The sequence below is a fragment of the Ammodytes marinus genome (genome assembly GCF_949987685.1).
Source record: "Ammodytes marinus genome assembly, chromosome: 14".
Classification (NCBI taxonomy): domain Eukaryota; kingdom Metazoa; phylum Chordata; class Actinopteri; order Uranoscopiformes; family Ammodytidae; genus Ammodytes; species Ammodytes marinus.
In genome coordinates, this window is record NC_137218.1 from 1,569,358 (window position 1) to 1,583,346 (window position 13,989).

The 13,989-nt window shown below is 40.5% G+C and overlaps 2 protein-coding genes across 2 annotated transcripts in view; one reads left to right on the forward strand and one right to left on the reverse strand.

Moving 5' to 3' along the window:
• Positions 1-2,870: 2,870 nt before the first annotated feature.
• LOC307260569 (odorant receptor 131-2-like) lies at positions 2,871-3,836 on the reverse strand (the record flags this gene model as incomplete). Its single annotated transcript, XM_080040842.1, has 1 exon — positions 2,871-3,836. One exon carries the CDS (start codon positions 3,834-3,836, stop codon positions 2,871-2,873), a length of 966 nt encoding a protein of 321 aa, XP_079896968.1.
• An 8,903-nt stretch (positions 3,837-12,739) lies between these two features.
• LOC307260570 (trafficking protein particle complex subunit 14-like) overlaps positions 12,740-13,989 on the forward strand; it is a gene marked incomplete at both ends in the record, with an annotated part of 10,122 nt that continues 8,872 nt past the window's right edge. The window contains 2 exons of the mRNA XM_080040843.1: positions 12,740-12,938; positions 13,760-13,921. Coding sequence (XP_079896969.1) covers positions 12,740-12,938; positions 13,760-13,921 — 361 coding nt within the window. The remainder of the gene's footprint in view (positions 12,939-13,759; positions 13,922-13,989) is intronic.

A 13,989-nucleotide genomic window follows, 5' to 3' on the forward strand; every position in this document is an offset into this window, starting at 1 on the left:
CAATTAAAATCACATCTAAGCACGGACAGCGTTTAAATAAAGCATCTCATTTGTATTACCATTATGGCTTTGATGCAAATACTGTAACAACGGCGGCAGCTCTGCTGCTTAAAGGAAAAGCGCAGTTTTCACTTTATTTTCAGCACCTCAACCTCTGCTGTGGGAAGAAAAAAGGGGGCAAAGTAAGTCGATTGATTTGTCGACTTATGCCTCCACACGTTAACTCGCAGATAGTATTTCCTAGCGGAGCGGATCGCGCCGTAGTTCAGTTCGACTAGAAAGGCAAAAAGAAACTGTTGAACTGTGTAGCGCCCTGTCATCATGTTCATGACGAATGTATTAAATATGCAAATTAGATCGGACCTGACTGGAAAGTATTACCCGACACAGTGGCGGGTGAAGTGACACAATTTACACGCCAGCACGCAAATCTACCCGCATTTGGCGTGTGGCGGGTGTTAATTTCCATCCCTGGCTCACATGCATCAACCCTTCTTGACTGCTTGACACCATGCTCGACACTCTCTGCTAAAAATGGTGCTCTTTATGGTCTAGAGAGCCGTCCCATCATTTCCGGAATCCGTAGTTTTTTTGGGCCACAATACAGATTAGCACCGCCTTCTGTTATGGAGACATTACGTCCCGCGCAAGCGCAGAGCGTACGGAAAGTCAGTAGTCGGCTCGGTGTGTTCTTGCGGCAGATTCCATTTTCGGCCGACGGTCGGTAGTAGGACCGGTGTGACCTGGCCTTAAAGCGCTTCTGTGACTTTCTTGAGACTGCAAGTAAAAAACGTCTGAGATGCTCGGGATCTAGACAGCAGGTGAAAGATGTTCCCGCTAAACTCAGTGGCGATCACTTAGTGTAAACAAGCAACAAGCATGCAACAAATAGCCCCGGCCAGAGTCAAAGCCGGGTCTGCTGTGACGAGGACTATTGCCTTTATTCAGATTCAGACACCTTTTAAAATGGTACAAAACTTTGAAATGGTAAAAGCTAGACAGTAGTGACCCCCAGACAGTGCTTTTACATATCCTTTACTATTTCATTGACCTGTATGTGTGATTTTATTTCAGTCTCATTTTCATTTATGTTGTTTGAGCCACAAACTGAAGCAATTTTCTGTCACTATATGATGGAAAATAAAAACATTTTAATTTAATTTTACCAGTTTTCCAGTTTACAAGCGTCTGCATATCCTGTTGCAGCAAGCCCAAAATGTTGCTTTTTCAAGGGGACACAGAAGACACAGTAAAGAGGGGAAAACCAGAGTGAAACGTAGGGAAAGGCTGTGGCTGTGACGCTGTACATACACAATAATAAAGAAGTCATCTCATACTAGGATAAAGAGTTAATTCAGGCTTTAAAATAACAATCTGCTTTAAAAAGGTTTTATCAAGTTTTTGTACAAAATGACAAACTGCTTTGATCATTTACCAACAAGGTTGTTTCATTATTAGATTAATTTATCATCGTGCCAGACGCCAACATATTCTGTGACACACTATGAAACCCAAACACAATATTATCAGATTTTTTTTTTTATAGAACATTTTTAGATTACCAAAAATGTCAAAGTAATGTCAATGTCTCTCGTTGTCCAAAAGGCCTTTTTCAGGGAACAAAGAATAGGTTCACAACGTTTAGCTTTTCTGCAGCAATGGAAGTAAATTAAGCCTTGAAGGTTGATGCAAACAATTAGTACAGGGGTCCCAACTTTAGTCAAGGCAAGTTTATTTATAAAGATTCAGACATGTGCTTTACAGGGGCATAAAATACATAAACATTACAATAAAAAATAAGACATGAGAAAAGTTTCCAATTGCACTTAACTTGTGAGCATTACACTTTAAACAGATAAAGCTCCCAATTGCCTGCAAATTTTAGTAGTAATACATTTCAATAACCCATTTCATTGTTTAAACCATATGATTTATTTTTTCTGCATCTACCAGTGACCTCTGTTGCATGTCTCACTCTTCTTGTCTCTCTCTCTACCTTTAGCCGTCCTTTAAAGGCATAAAGTTTCTCATGAACATTTGACAAAGCTTGGCTGCAATCCATCGGATAACGGACTGACACCACCGATCCGAGTACTGATCAAAATTCCTTTTGTTTATGTAATTATTTTTAATATTTTAGAAAAGTTCTAATTTAAGACCAAAGGAACATGATATAGCACATGTTAAAAATGATTTAGTAATTCAACATTTCAAAAAATACAATTATTACAAAGCCCTACTTAGTTATTCAGGTTCAGATTTAGGTCGCAGCCAGCAGCTCATGTCATAGGGCTTTTTGTTTGGTGGAGATTTATTTCTTTACACTTCAATTTAAAATATTTTCTTTACACTTTGAAAACCTTGTAAATGAGTTGAAGTTATGATCTACTTAAAGGCCTACTTCACCAGCCTGATGTCACTGTGTAAAATGTAGGGTTAGACAGTGAGACCATAAAACACTCTTTCTGCCTTTTCTCAGGCTAGGATGAACCGATTTCTAAAATGTTTGCACATTTATACTACATAGGATCTCAGAGTTCAATACACCTTCATATTCCCACTGGTGAAGTAGGTCTTTGAGTATTGAAACCGTTCAAAGCAGTTAAAATAAGTTGGTTCACATTTAAACCTTTTTGACTTTTACTATATTTTCCTCTTTTAAAATTAGAATTGCATCATTGCCTTTATAACAATAAACATAATATCACCACCAACAAAAACATTTGGAATAATTATGATATCGGACAGTATCAGAATCGGACAATATCCCAAAACCCAGATATCAGAATTACATTTGAACTGATAAAAAGTGGACCAGTGCGTCTCTACCATTCAAGGTATAAAGTTTCTGGTGAACATTTGACAAAGCTTCACGTCTGCGCCTTGGCGTGAACGTGTGAGTGTTTAATTCGACAGCACAGATGGTACATGAGGACGGGTCGGATAGTCCGATCTCTTATGCCATAGATGAGAGAACTCAGACATCTGGGGAAGATGAAAATAAGCACATAAAAGACATTCTGAATGCGCACAAACACTATCCTTTCTGAACGTCTATATATATATATAAGCAGTGGATTGTAGATGGTTGAGGAGAGACTGAGCCCCAGCTGTACCAGATGCAGTAGCAGTGTGTTACGGGCCTTACGAGCCGAAGCTTTGTCTGAGGAGGCCGATCGGGCTGCTGCCATCACACCGATATAGGAGGAGATTACTACCACACTCGCTAATATGAACAGAAAGTACGTATACGCTTTGTCATAGGTATGAGACCTGGGGCCAAGCAACATGTTGTTTTTAGCACAGAAATCTTTCATGTACAGACTCTCCAGCTCTTCAAATGGAAACTCCAACAGTAGAAGCACTCGGGTGAGGACAGTTAGGGAACTTGCAGCCCAAACCACAATGATCGCCAGCACTGTGTTTCTGACTGTGATGACAGTAGCGTGCCTCAGTGGGAAGCACACAGCTACATATCTCTCCAGAGACATTACCACCAGTGTAAGAGGAGACACTTCATTTGTGAGATCAGCGAGCATAGTGAGAGCCCCGCACACTGGGAACGTCAGTCTCACTTGACACGCAGCGATTATGTACAGCAGCTGACCCTGAGCCATCTGAACTGTGTCTGCAAGCAGGAGGTTAAACAGGAGAATGTAACGAGAGTTCTCACAAAAAACCTGTTTACTCCTCAGGGTGAATAACATGGTGATGTTAATGAATAGGAACACACAGCAAGGTACCGTGGTCAGTGTAGAAAACATCGCTCTCTCCAGTAAACCCTGGTACTGCTGCCCAGCTGTGACATTGCTCACAGAATGATTTGAATCAGACATTTCAGAGGAGGAATAAAGACGTTAACCATTGGACCAAAAACACAACATTAATTAATTTCTTCTTGTTTGTATTCCTGCAGAGATGAAGAGATGCCTGTTGAGTTCACATACAACATTTTAAACAACGCAAATACATTTTTCCTGTGAAGAGAATCAGCAGGTTAAGTTAGGTTAGTGAGGTTATGTTTGTTTGTGTGCGTGCAGAGCCGGTCTGCAGAGTCTGTCTCCCTCTCAGGCTGTATATGAACACTGCTCACTCCCAGATCACGTGACTCTAAGGATGAACTCTCATTAGGAAAAGTCGACCTGTACCATACCCAATCACGATTGCCCCTCCCCCTCCCCACTCCCCCGCTGGCCTGTACTCACACTACACCTACAGATCTGGGCCTGGGCACGATTGCTTCTTGCCCTACGTCATCACGTCTATATGCGGGTTTGGGATTTGGAGCGTACTTATATCTGATTGTTTTTAAATATTTTCATCCGGCCAAATTTGCAGCAAATATCAAATCAAATCAGTTTTATTTATATAGCCTAATATCACAAATAGACATTTTCCTCAGTGGACTTTAATTCCATACAATATGAAAGTAAAATAGGGAAATAGTGTGGCTGCAGGAGATCTTCAGATGCTGCCACCTGATCCACACCATCTCATCTCCACCTGGGAAAACCGGAAGAGGACAGAGGATATTCCACTTCCACATCAGACCAACATGTTTTTTAATGTTGTTTGCGCGTGTGGATGTATTGGGTCGGGGGGAACCGTCTCATATAAACTGACATCAGGATTGTTGCCTATGCTGGTGCTTGTGTGCGTGTGTCGGCTCTTTAGCATCTGTACTGTGGCCTGAGTACACCTCTCCCAAGTGTGCCGTGGCCGAGGAAGAGAACCGTGCTTGAGAACGGAACGGCACACTCACGCTGGTCAAACAATCTAGACTTTAGGAGGCAAACCTATTTGGGCACGGTACAGATGGCCTAGGTTGCGTTCCGAATCGCATACTTTCTACTATATAGTATGTAGAAAAAAGATTTAGGATGTCCCGATTCTTGTGGCCAGATTTAGGATGGTTAGAAGTACCCGGATGTCCTACTTCATGCAGCCAAGATTGTTAGTGTTGAAAACTGCATCCTATTTGGGCGATTCTGACCCACAATCCAGTGCGCACGTGAAGTGACGTCACATCGACGAAGCCTCCATATGAAAACAAACGGGGATGCGACGGATATAAAAGCAAGAGGCAAGATCAAGGCGCAATGTTATGATGAAATAAGAGAGAAAAGTATGTCCCAATAGTATGCCTACTGCATCCTAACTAGATTCTTTTTATCGTCAGATGTAGTATGTAGAATAGAAAAAAGAAAGAGTATGCGATTCGGAACGCAACCCTAGTGTGAGTGCGCCCTAGCAAAGGGCTACATGGTTAACTGCCTTGGATTATGTCCCTCCCTAAACCCACATTATGTATTAACTTCTATAGTGGATAAGAGAATAAAAGAGCATCAATCTCCAACTTGCTGGAATTATAATATTGTAATATTTGTATCTCTTTTTGAAGGTGATAGACGGAGGCAGGATGCATCATGTTTTCAGGTTGTCCGTCCATCTGGGCCATTCTTATGAACTTCATTCTGAAATGTTGCTTACCTAACTTTTTCGTTGTTTAGCATAGCAGCTTTGAATAACAGTATGTCCCTATTCCCACGTTGTGTATTGTCTTCAATAGTGGAGATGAGTTGGGAAACCTGGACCATCAACTTTCAAGGCTTCATTTACTTCCATTGCTGCAGGAAATCTTTTTGTGAACCAGTTCTTTGTTCCCTTAACATTTTGGACAACGAAAGACATTTACATTATTTTGACATTTTTGTTTACCTAACTTTTTCTTTAACATCTTAAGTTAATAGTTAAAGTTAGGTTTCTTTATTAGTCGATGGTCACATTGAAATTTGTCTTTCCGCATCTCCCCTCTCAAGTCCCCACACTCCAGAGGAGGTCAGAGCACAGGGTCAGCCATAGTACAGACAGACAGACACACTCCAGAGGGGGTCCTCACACAGGGTCAGCCATAGTACAGCGCCCCTGGAGCAGTTTGGGGTTAAGTGACTTGCTCAAGGACACAATGGTAGAGATGGTGGGCACCGTAGACGTAATACCAGCCACTACTAGTTTTACATTTAACTCCCTCCTGTCCGGTGCCGGGGATCAAACCAGCGACCTTATGGTTACTGGGAGGAACCAGAGACCTTATGGTTACTGGTTGGCCACCTTTCCTAGTCTAGGCCATCCTACCACCCTCTGGTAAGTTTATCTCTTCCGTTTATTCCATTTCAGGTCAGTTTTATACCTCCTGCATTGTGTCAGATGAATATTTAGCCGGCCTCAATCCATCCATCCTTTTTCCTCTGAAATATATATACTGTATATATGAAATTGGATTCAACAATAAGGAGATCCTCCTGATTTTAGCCCAGAATCAGCCAATAATGTTTAGCGCCCGGAATTTGGAAATTTAAAAAAAACAGTGATACTTCCAAACAATGAAAAACATGATTCAAAAGAAACTGTCCAACACTATGTTTAGATGTTGAAAAGGGGGTGAGAAGAAGTCAAGCTTTATTAGACAGTTCAGAGTTGAAATGGGGATACAGAGAGAGAGGGGGGATGACCTGCAGTAAAGGTCCACGAGTCGGATTTGAACCCGCGACCACTGCAACGAAGGCCGGAGCCAATATGGTACTTGCTATATCCACTACGCCACTGTAGTGCCCCAAAACTCAGATATTCTTAAAGAAAGTCAGTTTTCTGTAATTAATACAAAAGGATAAAATAAGATAAGAAATATACACAATAAATTATTCTAGATAGTGCTAATATAAGGAAAAACCAAATCATTTATTTAATCTACCCCCTTCACCCTAAGTCATTCATCTATAATTAATAATACATCAGAGACATTGCAATAAACTGGGCCTTTTCAGGAGAAAACACAACACCGATTTTGATTAAGCTTTTGTGCATCAGGAACTTCCAGTTAAAGTTGTGACTGAGTGAGTGGGGGGGAGGGCGGGGGGGTTAGAATCCAGCCCGGGTCATTCTCTGCATGTCATTCCCCTCTCTGACACATTTCATCTCTGTCTCTCCAAAAACTGTCAATAAAGCAAAAATGCCACAAAAAAACAACAAAACAAGCAGAAGTTGTGACTAAGTTCATTGTAATTCATCCATGAAGTTTTCTACGTACTTTGCACTTGTTTCAACTTGTTAAACTGTTATCTAATTAGTTTCCACAGAGGAACACGCTGTCCCACGAGACTTATTAATCGTGTCAATATTTACTGCAAAGAATGAGAACGGGTTTGAATATTTAATGTTCCTAAATGAGTCATCAGGAGACTGGAGGTCAGACGGGAGGGATTCCTCTTTCAGCGCTGCAACACAACAACAATTAACTCAAGATCTCTGTCCCAAAACACAGGAACAAAAAAACCCTTATTGGTAGAAGTGAACATTACTACTGACAACTTCCAGATACATATTTAATTAGTTTAAGGTATCATTTATATGATTTATCACTGAGTAAAGCAGTGGTTTCAACATTCAATATTAAAGCAACAATATGCAAGATTTACATTTAAAAATAACAGTTGCGTCCACTCCAGTGGCGTAGTGGGTAGAGCGTGTACCATTTGGACTGAGTCCTTGTTGCAGGCCTCGTTGCAGTGGTCGCGGGTTCAAATCCGACCTGTGGACCTTTACTGTCATCCCCCCCGCCCCCTCTGTCTCCCCATCTCAACTCTATTATCAAATGAAGCTTGAAAATGCCAAAAAATAATAATAAAAAAACAGTTTCAATAATTGCAAACAGGGAGAATGTTGTCTGAGCCATTCCCACAGAGCGCCCCAGTCGCCTGCTTTCAGCATTGTGTGACTGGCAGCTAGATGCGGTCAGTTTTGTGCGTGCCGCTTTACGATGCACAAAACTGAAAAGCTCAAATTGCTTTCAACTCATACATTTATGTCAAATAAACTCAGATATAATTTTTTTTTTAAAGATATTTTTTGGCATTTTCAAGCTTTATTAGACAGTACAGAGTTGAAATGGGGAGACAGAGAGAGAGAGGGGGGATGTCCTGCAGTAAAGGTCCACGGGTCAGATTTGAACCCGCGACCACTACAACGAAGGCCGGAGCCAATATGGTACACGCTCTATCCACTACGCCACTGTAGTGCCCCAAAACTCAGATATTCTTAAAGAAAGTCGTAAATTCACTTGAAAGAACTCTGAAAAATAGTGTTTTTAGTGGAGTATAATGCTCAGATTAATTAAATGAAGTGTCACATCATGACCAATTGCAAACTACTACACTTTTGTCATTTTGTGGTTGGTGATCAAAGCTTCCAAATCACAAAATGGATTTAAGAAAAAGTATTTACATAATAAACAGCGGATAAACAATGTATTTATTATAATTTCAGACATTTAAGTTTTGAACTTTCAGAGTTTGAGGAAAAACACGGAAGATGCTTTTGCTCGTTAAACTTTTCCACGTACGCCAAACATCGTTCCCACAGGAGGCAAACCGTTAATTACATCACTGTGCTGACGGTATTGGGTGAGTAAACGTTTTAATATTTAATGTGACTAAATGAGTTATCAGGGGACTGGGAGGAGATGTGGGGATTGCATTTCGCTAACATCAATAACACGTCATTATCTGGAAAGTTTAGCAGAAGTTCTAATGACTAATGTTTCCGTTTTAACCTCTTCATTAGATGTTACACAATAACTATTTATTATTCATTGTTAGTTCAAGTTAAAGTTCAAATTCAAACAACTTTATTGATCAGCCACAGGCCATACAAATGTGCCTTTCTTTATTTCTATTCATATTTTATTTTATTCTCTTTTCTAATGTCTATTCTATACTTGATGTATGTTTAATCTTGCTGTATTTCATGCCCCTGTAAAGCACTTTGAATGACCTTGTGTCTGAATTGTGCTATTGAAATAAACTTGCCATGCCTTTTGACCTATATATTTTTGTTTACTTGTATTATGACCACTTTTAAAACAAGACTAAAAAGGTTTATGTTAACTTTAGCTTTTTGCTAAATCTTAACTACATGGCATTCTTTTTTTTGCTGTTTTTTGCCATTTATTAGACAGTGTTGGAGAGACAGAGATGAAATGTGTCAGAGAGGGGAATGACATGCAGAGAACGACCCGGGCTGGATTCTAACCCGGGTCTGCTGTGAAGAGGACTGACAGACAGACAGACAGACAGACAGACAGACAAGAGAGGGGAATGACATGCAGAGAACGACCCGGGCTGGATTCTAACCCGGGTCTGCTGTGAAGAGGACTGAGACTATATGGGGAGGGGGGGGGGGGGGGGCTCTCACCACTACACCACGAGCGACCCCCACATTGTCTTTTTAACCTTTGCACTCTTTATTTCTATTTATTTATTTATTTATTTATTTTATTTTTATTAGCAGGTTAAACATACACAACACCTAATTAATTTAAAAATCACACACACACACAAACACACAAGTATGTCCAGGAATAGAGTCACTATTAACCAAACATTTCATCGTAACCATGTTTTCTGAAGGACAGAAGCTCATGCAAGCACAGTCAGGCCTTGGTATAAAACAAACAACTTAGAAAATACTGCGTTGAAATACAGACAAAAACAATGACTATCCCTGCGTTCCAATAGCTATACTTCCCTACTATTTAGTATAGCAGAAAAAGATTTAGGATGTCCCAATACATGCACGTCAATTGTATTATACTGAAAATACATAAATGCCCCACTAACTCCAATAGCATTCTGGAGTATTCGTCTTTATTCTTGACATTTATCTACATAATGAAAAACAAATATTCCTTATCTGATTTTTTTTTTCTCTCGTGTGGCCCTAAAACTCTTCTGTACTTTAGTATGTAGTGTAGTAAAAAGACTAAAACTCTTCTGTACTTTAGTATGTAGTGTAGTAAAAAGACTAAAACTCTTCTGTACTTTAGTATGTAGTGTAGTAAAAAGAAAAAGTATGAGATTTGGAACGCAGGGATAATCTCATTGTAGCACTTTGAGTTTGCCTCGTGTATGAAATGTGCTCTTTAAATAAAGTTTCCTTGCCTTTTGTGTTTCTTGAATTATTTTATCACATGGTTTTTGACCTTTTTTACACGTTTGTTGACTTATCTAATTATAGGTTCATCTAGTTATTTTATGATATTTTTTAAAGGATTATTGTATCTCATATATTAGGTTATACAGTATAATATGACAGTCGGACTAATAAGGGAGTATTGCTGTTATTGCCTCTGAAATGCAGTTTTTTCAGTTCATCCTTTTTCTAATTTAAAATTTTCAAATGGCCTTTTTTAGTAGGAAAATACTTTCGTAGCCTACTGGCACATCCAAAACACTATATTTGCCTAGGCCACTGCTGTAACATTGTACATTTCCCCACTGTGCGACTTATAAATGATCATGTTATCTAATATAATATCAAATATGACCATATTGCACAAGACACAACAACACTGGGGTGGAAGGATGGCCTAGAGGAAAAGGTGGCCGACCAGTAACCATGAGGTCTCTGGTTCCTCCCAGTAACCATGAGGTCTCTGGTTCCTCCTCCCAGTAACCATGAGGTCTCTGGTTCCTCCCAGTAACCATGAGGTCTCTGGTTCCTCCTCCCAGTAACCATGAGGTCTCTGGTTCCTCCTCCCAGTAACCATGAGGTCTCTGGTTCCTCCTCCCAGTAACCATGAGGTCTCTGGTTCCTCCTCCCAGTAACCCTGAGGTCTCTGGTTCCTCCCAGTAACCATTAGGTCTCTGGTTGGATCCCCGGCACCGGACAGGAGGGTATAAGTAGTATAACTAGTGGTGGCTGCTATTACATCTACGGTGCCCACCATCTCTACCATTGTGTCCTTGAGCAAGACACTGAACCCCAAACTGCTCCAGGGGCGCTGTACTATGGCTGACCTTGTGTGAGGACCCCCTCTGGAGTGTGTCTGTCTGTCTGTACTATGGCTGACCCTGTGTGAGGACCCCCTCTGGAGTGTGGGGACTTGAGAGGGGAGATGAGGAAAGATGAATTTCAATGCAACCATTGATTAATAAAGTAACTTAACTTAACACTGTCTCATCACACAAATCCGGGCTTGCCTAAAGTGAAGCTGAAGGTACTGGCCTTTACTTCATTACTTGCTCGTAGGGCTATCTTACTCAAGTGGAAAGATCCTGCTCCTCCTTCCCACTCACATTGGATTAGAGACATTATGGCATGTATGAATTTAGAGAAAATACGTTACACCACTCAGGGATCCGAGAATAAATTTGACAGAATTTGGCGCCCCTTCCTAAATTAAAAAAAAAAAAAAAAAACAATTATAGAAGAGTAACTAACCCCCCCCCCCCCCCCCTCTTTTATTTGATTAAATTTTATTTCTTTATGTGTTTTTTTTATTTGTTTTTTTTTTCATATTGATTGTTTATTTTTGTTTCTTGTGGTGTGTGTTTTGTGTTGTTGGGTGTGAGGGTGGGATGTGGGTGGGGTATGTTCGGGAAAAAAAGGGGAAAAAATTTGTAATCATCGTGCTACAATTTCTTTGTTACTAACATTTAATTAAAAAAAACTTTGAAAGAACACTGTCTCATCACCAACTGATTCATATTGATCAAGTTTTGATTTTAAAAAAAAATTAAAAACTTGAGTGTTGAATCTAAAAAAATATATATATATAATTTTATTATTATATAAAATCTCCACTAAGGGGCGCAATTGTATCGTATTTTATTTAATATTTTTTATTTTAGCACTGTTATCTGACACGCACACTTTTTACAGCACACACTGAAAAATAAGACTTCAAAAAAGGAAGGATTATTTTATCTCATACATTATATACATCGTCCACTAAGGGGCGCAATGGTCTCATTCTTCCACGTTTGTGCGACCCACCAATACACTATCTCTGCTTTTATTTCTAAAGGACACAGGACGTGCATATGTACATTTTCAGTCATTAACTTGTGTGTTTATATATATTCTGTTCAAACTTTTATTGCATTTTATTCAATTTTTTTTATTTATTTTTTTATTATTTTGAGCAAAGTAAAAAGGATCTGACACCACAATCCACTGCACATCGGCCTACTGTATGAGAATGTGACAAACAGTCTCATTAAACTGAATTGAATCTAAAAAAATAAATGAAACTTGTATCTCATATTTGTCCACTAAGGGGCGCAATGGTCTAATTCTCCCACGTTGGTGCGACCCACCCATACACTATCCGTGCTTTTATTTCGAGAGGTCGAACCAGGATGTGTTTTCTATTGTTTGGGTTGACTGTCTACCTGTGGTCCTCTCGCGCAGCCTCCTCTGCTACTGTCGCTCAGATCAGCCCTGCGTTCCAATCCCCATACTTCCCTACTATTTAGTATGCCAGAAAAAGATTAAGGATGTCCCAATACATGCAGGTCAATTGTAGTATGTTGAAAATACATAAATGCCTCACTAACTCCAATAGCATTTTGGAGTATTCGTCTTTATTCTTGACATTTCTTGACATAATGAGAACAATCTTCCTTATCTGATTTGTTTTATCTCCTTTAGTATGTAGTGTAGTAAAAATAAAAAGTATGTGATTTTTATTATACTATCTATGTTTGGAACGCAGGGAAATGTCCACTAAGGGGCGCAATGGTCTAACTGTTCCACCTATGTGAGACGATAATATCCGTGCTTTTATTTCGAAAGGTCGAACCAGGATGTGTGTATTCTATTGTCTGGTTGGTTGACTGTCTGCCTGTGGTCCTCACGCGCAGCCTCCCTCTCACGCGCAGCCTCCTCTGCTGTTGTCGCCATGGTGCAGATGATGGAGTCTCAGTGCGAGTATTTCATGTATTTTCCCGCGGTACCCATCACGGATCTGTCGGACCCGGCGAGGTACCGCACCTTGCCCCGCCGCAGTCACCTGTTCCTGGGGGAGACGGTCCGCTTCCTCCTGGTGCTACGCTGCAAGGATGGAGCTGGTACGCCGGCGGAGGAGCACGGCCCGACGGGTAAGGAAGGAGGGGTGGAGGGGGTGGGGGTATCGGATGAAAGGGAGAGGAGGGGGAGATATAATAATAAAGCTTTATTTCAGACACAGGTCCATATAACACATCATAGTACAGTATAAATAAAAAACGAGACACAAAAATACATAAACATTGCATATTAGCCTATGAGATACAGGCTATTGCACCAATGTCGTCTTATACTAGAAGTGCATCTATAGCAGCTTTTCAGAGGGCTCTTTCTATATTATTTAAATCTAGGCTATCTGCACTAGATTGTGATGTTTATACATTTCATTAGATGTATATGTATTATCTAAAATAAAGCATGAATGTGTAGTCCCCCCCCCCCCCTTAAAACCAGATGGAATTATTAAAGGTGTAGTAAGCGATTCTGGAGAACGCTTGTTGTCTAAATCATAGCATAATATCCCCTCACGAAAATATCCAGTGTTAATACACATCTGAGGCTCTCTAAACTAGTATGTAAACAATGGGGCCATTGTAGCTAGCAATATGTCCATTTACAGAGCCTAGGCTGTGCGTGCGTGTGTGTTAATGAGTGTCTCTGTGTGTGCGTGCGTTGTTTGATAAATGATCTAATGTCCCCACTTTGTACAGAGAGAGAGCAAAAAACCTGCTACCACCCCACTTTGATGGTTTGATTCTGCAAACGTTCCTTTTAAATTTGATTTTTTTATTTCTTGTTCCAGCCCCTTGTGTGGATTAACCAAATTAAATCATGAATTTCTCTGTGTGTGTCTGTCTGTCTGTCTGTCTGTCTGTCTGTGTGTGTGTCTCTGTCTGTCTGTCTGTGTGTGTAGATGGCCCTTCCCCAGTCTTTGGTACAGAGTCAGCCAGTGTGCGTGCGTGGCGGGAGCTAGCTGGTTCGCTGTGCGCCGTGGCTAGCGTTAGCCCCGGGGAAAGCAGCCGCCATCGCGCCAATCACCACCACCATCACCATGACTACAGCGGGGACGAGGCCGGTAGGACGGAGACAGAGTTACTAAATATCGACTGATCGTGCAATATATAAAATGTAGCTTAAAGCTGG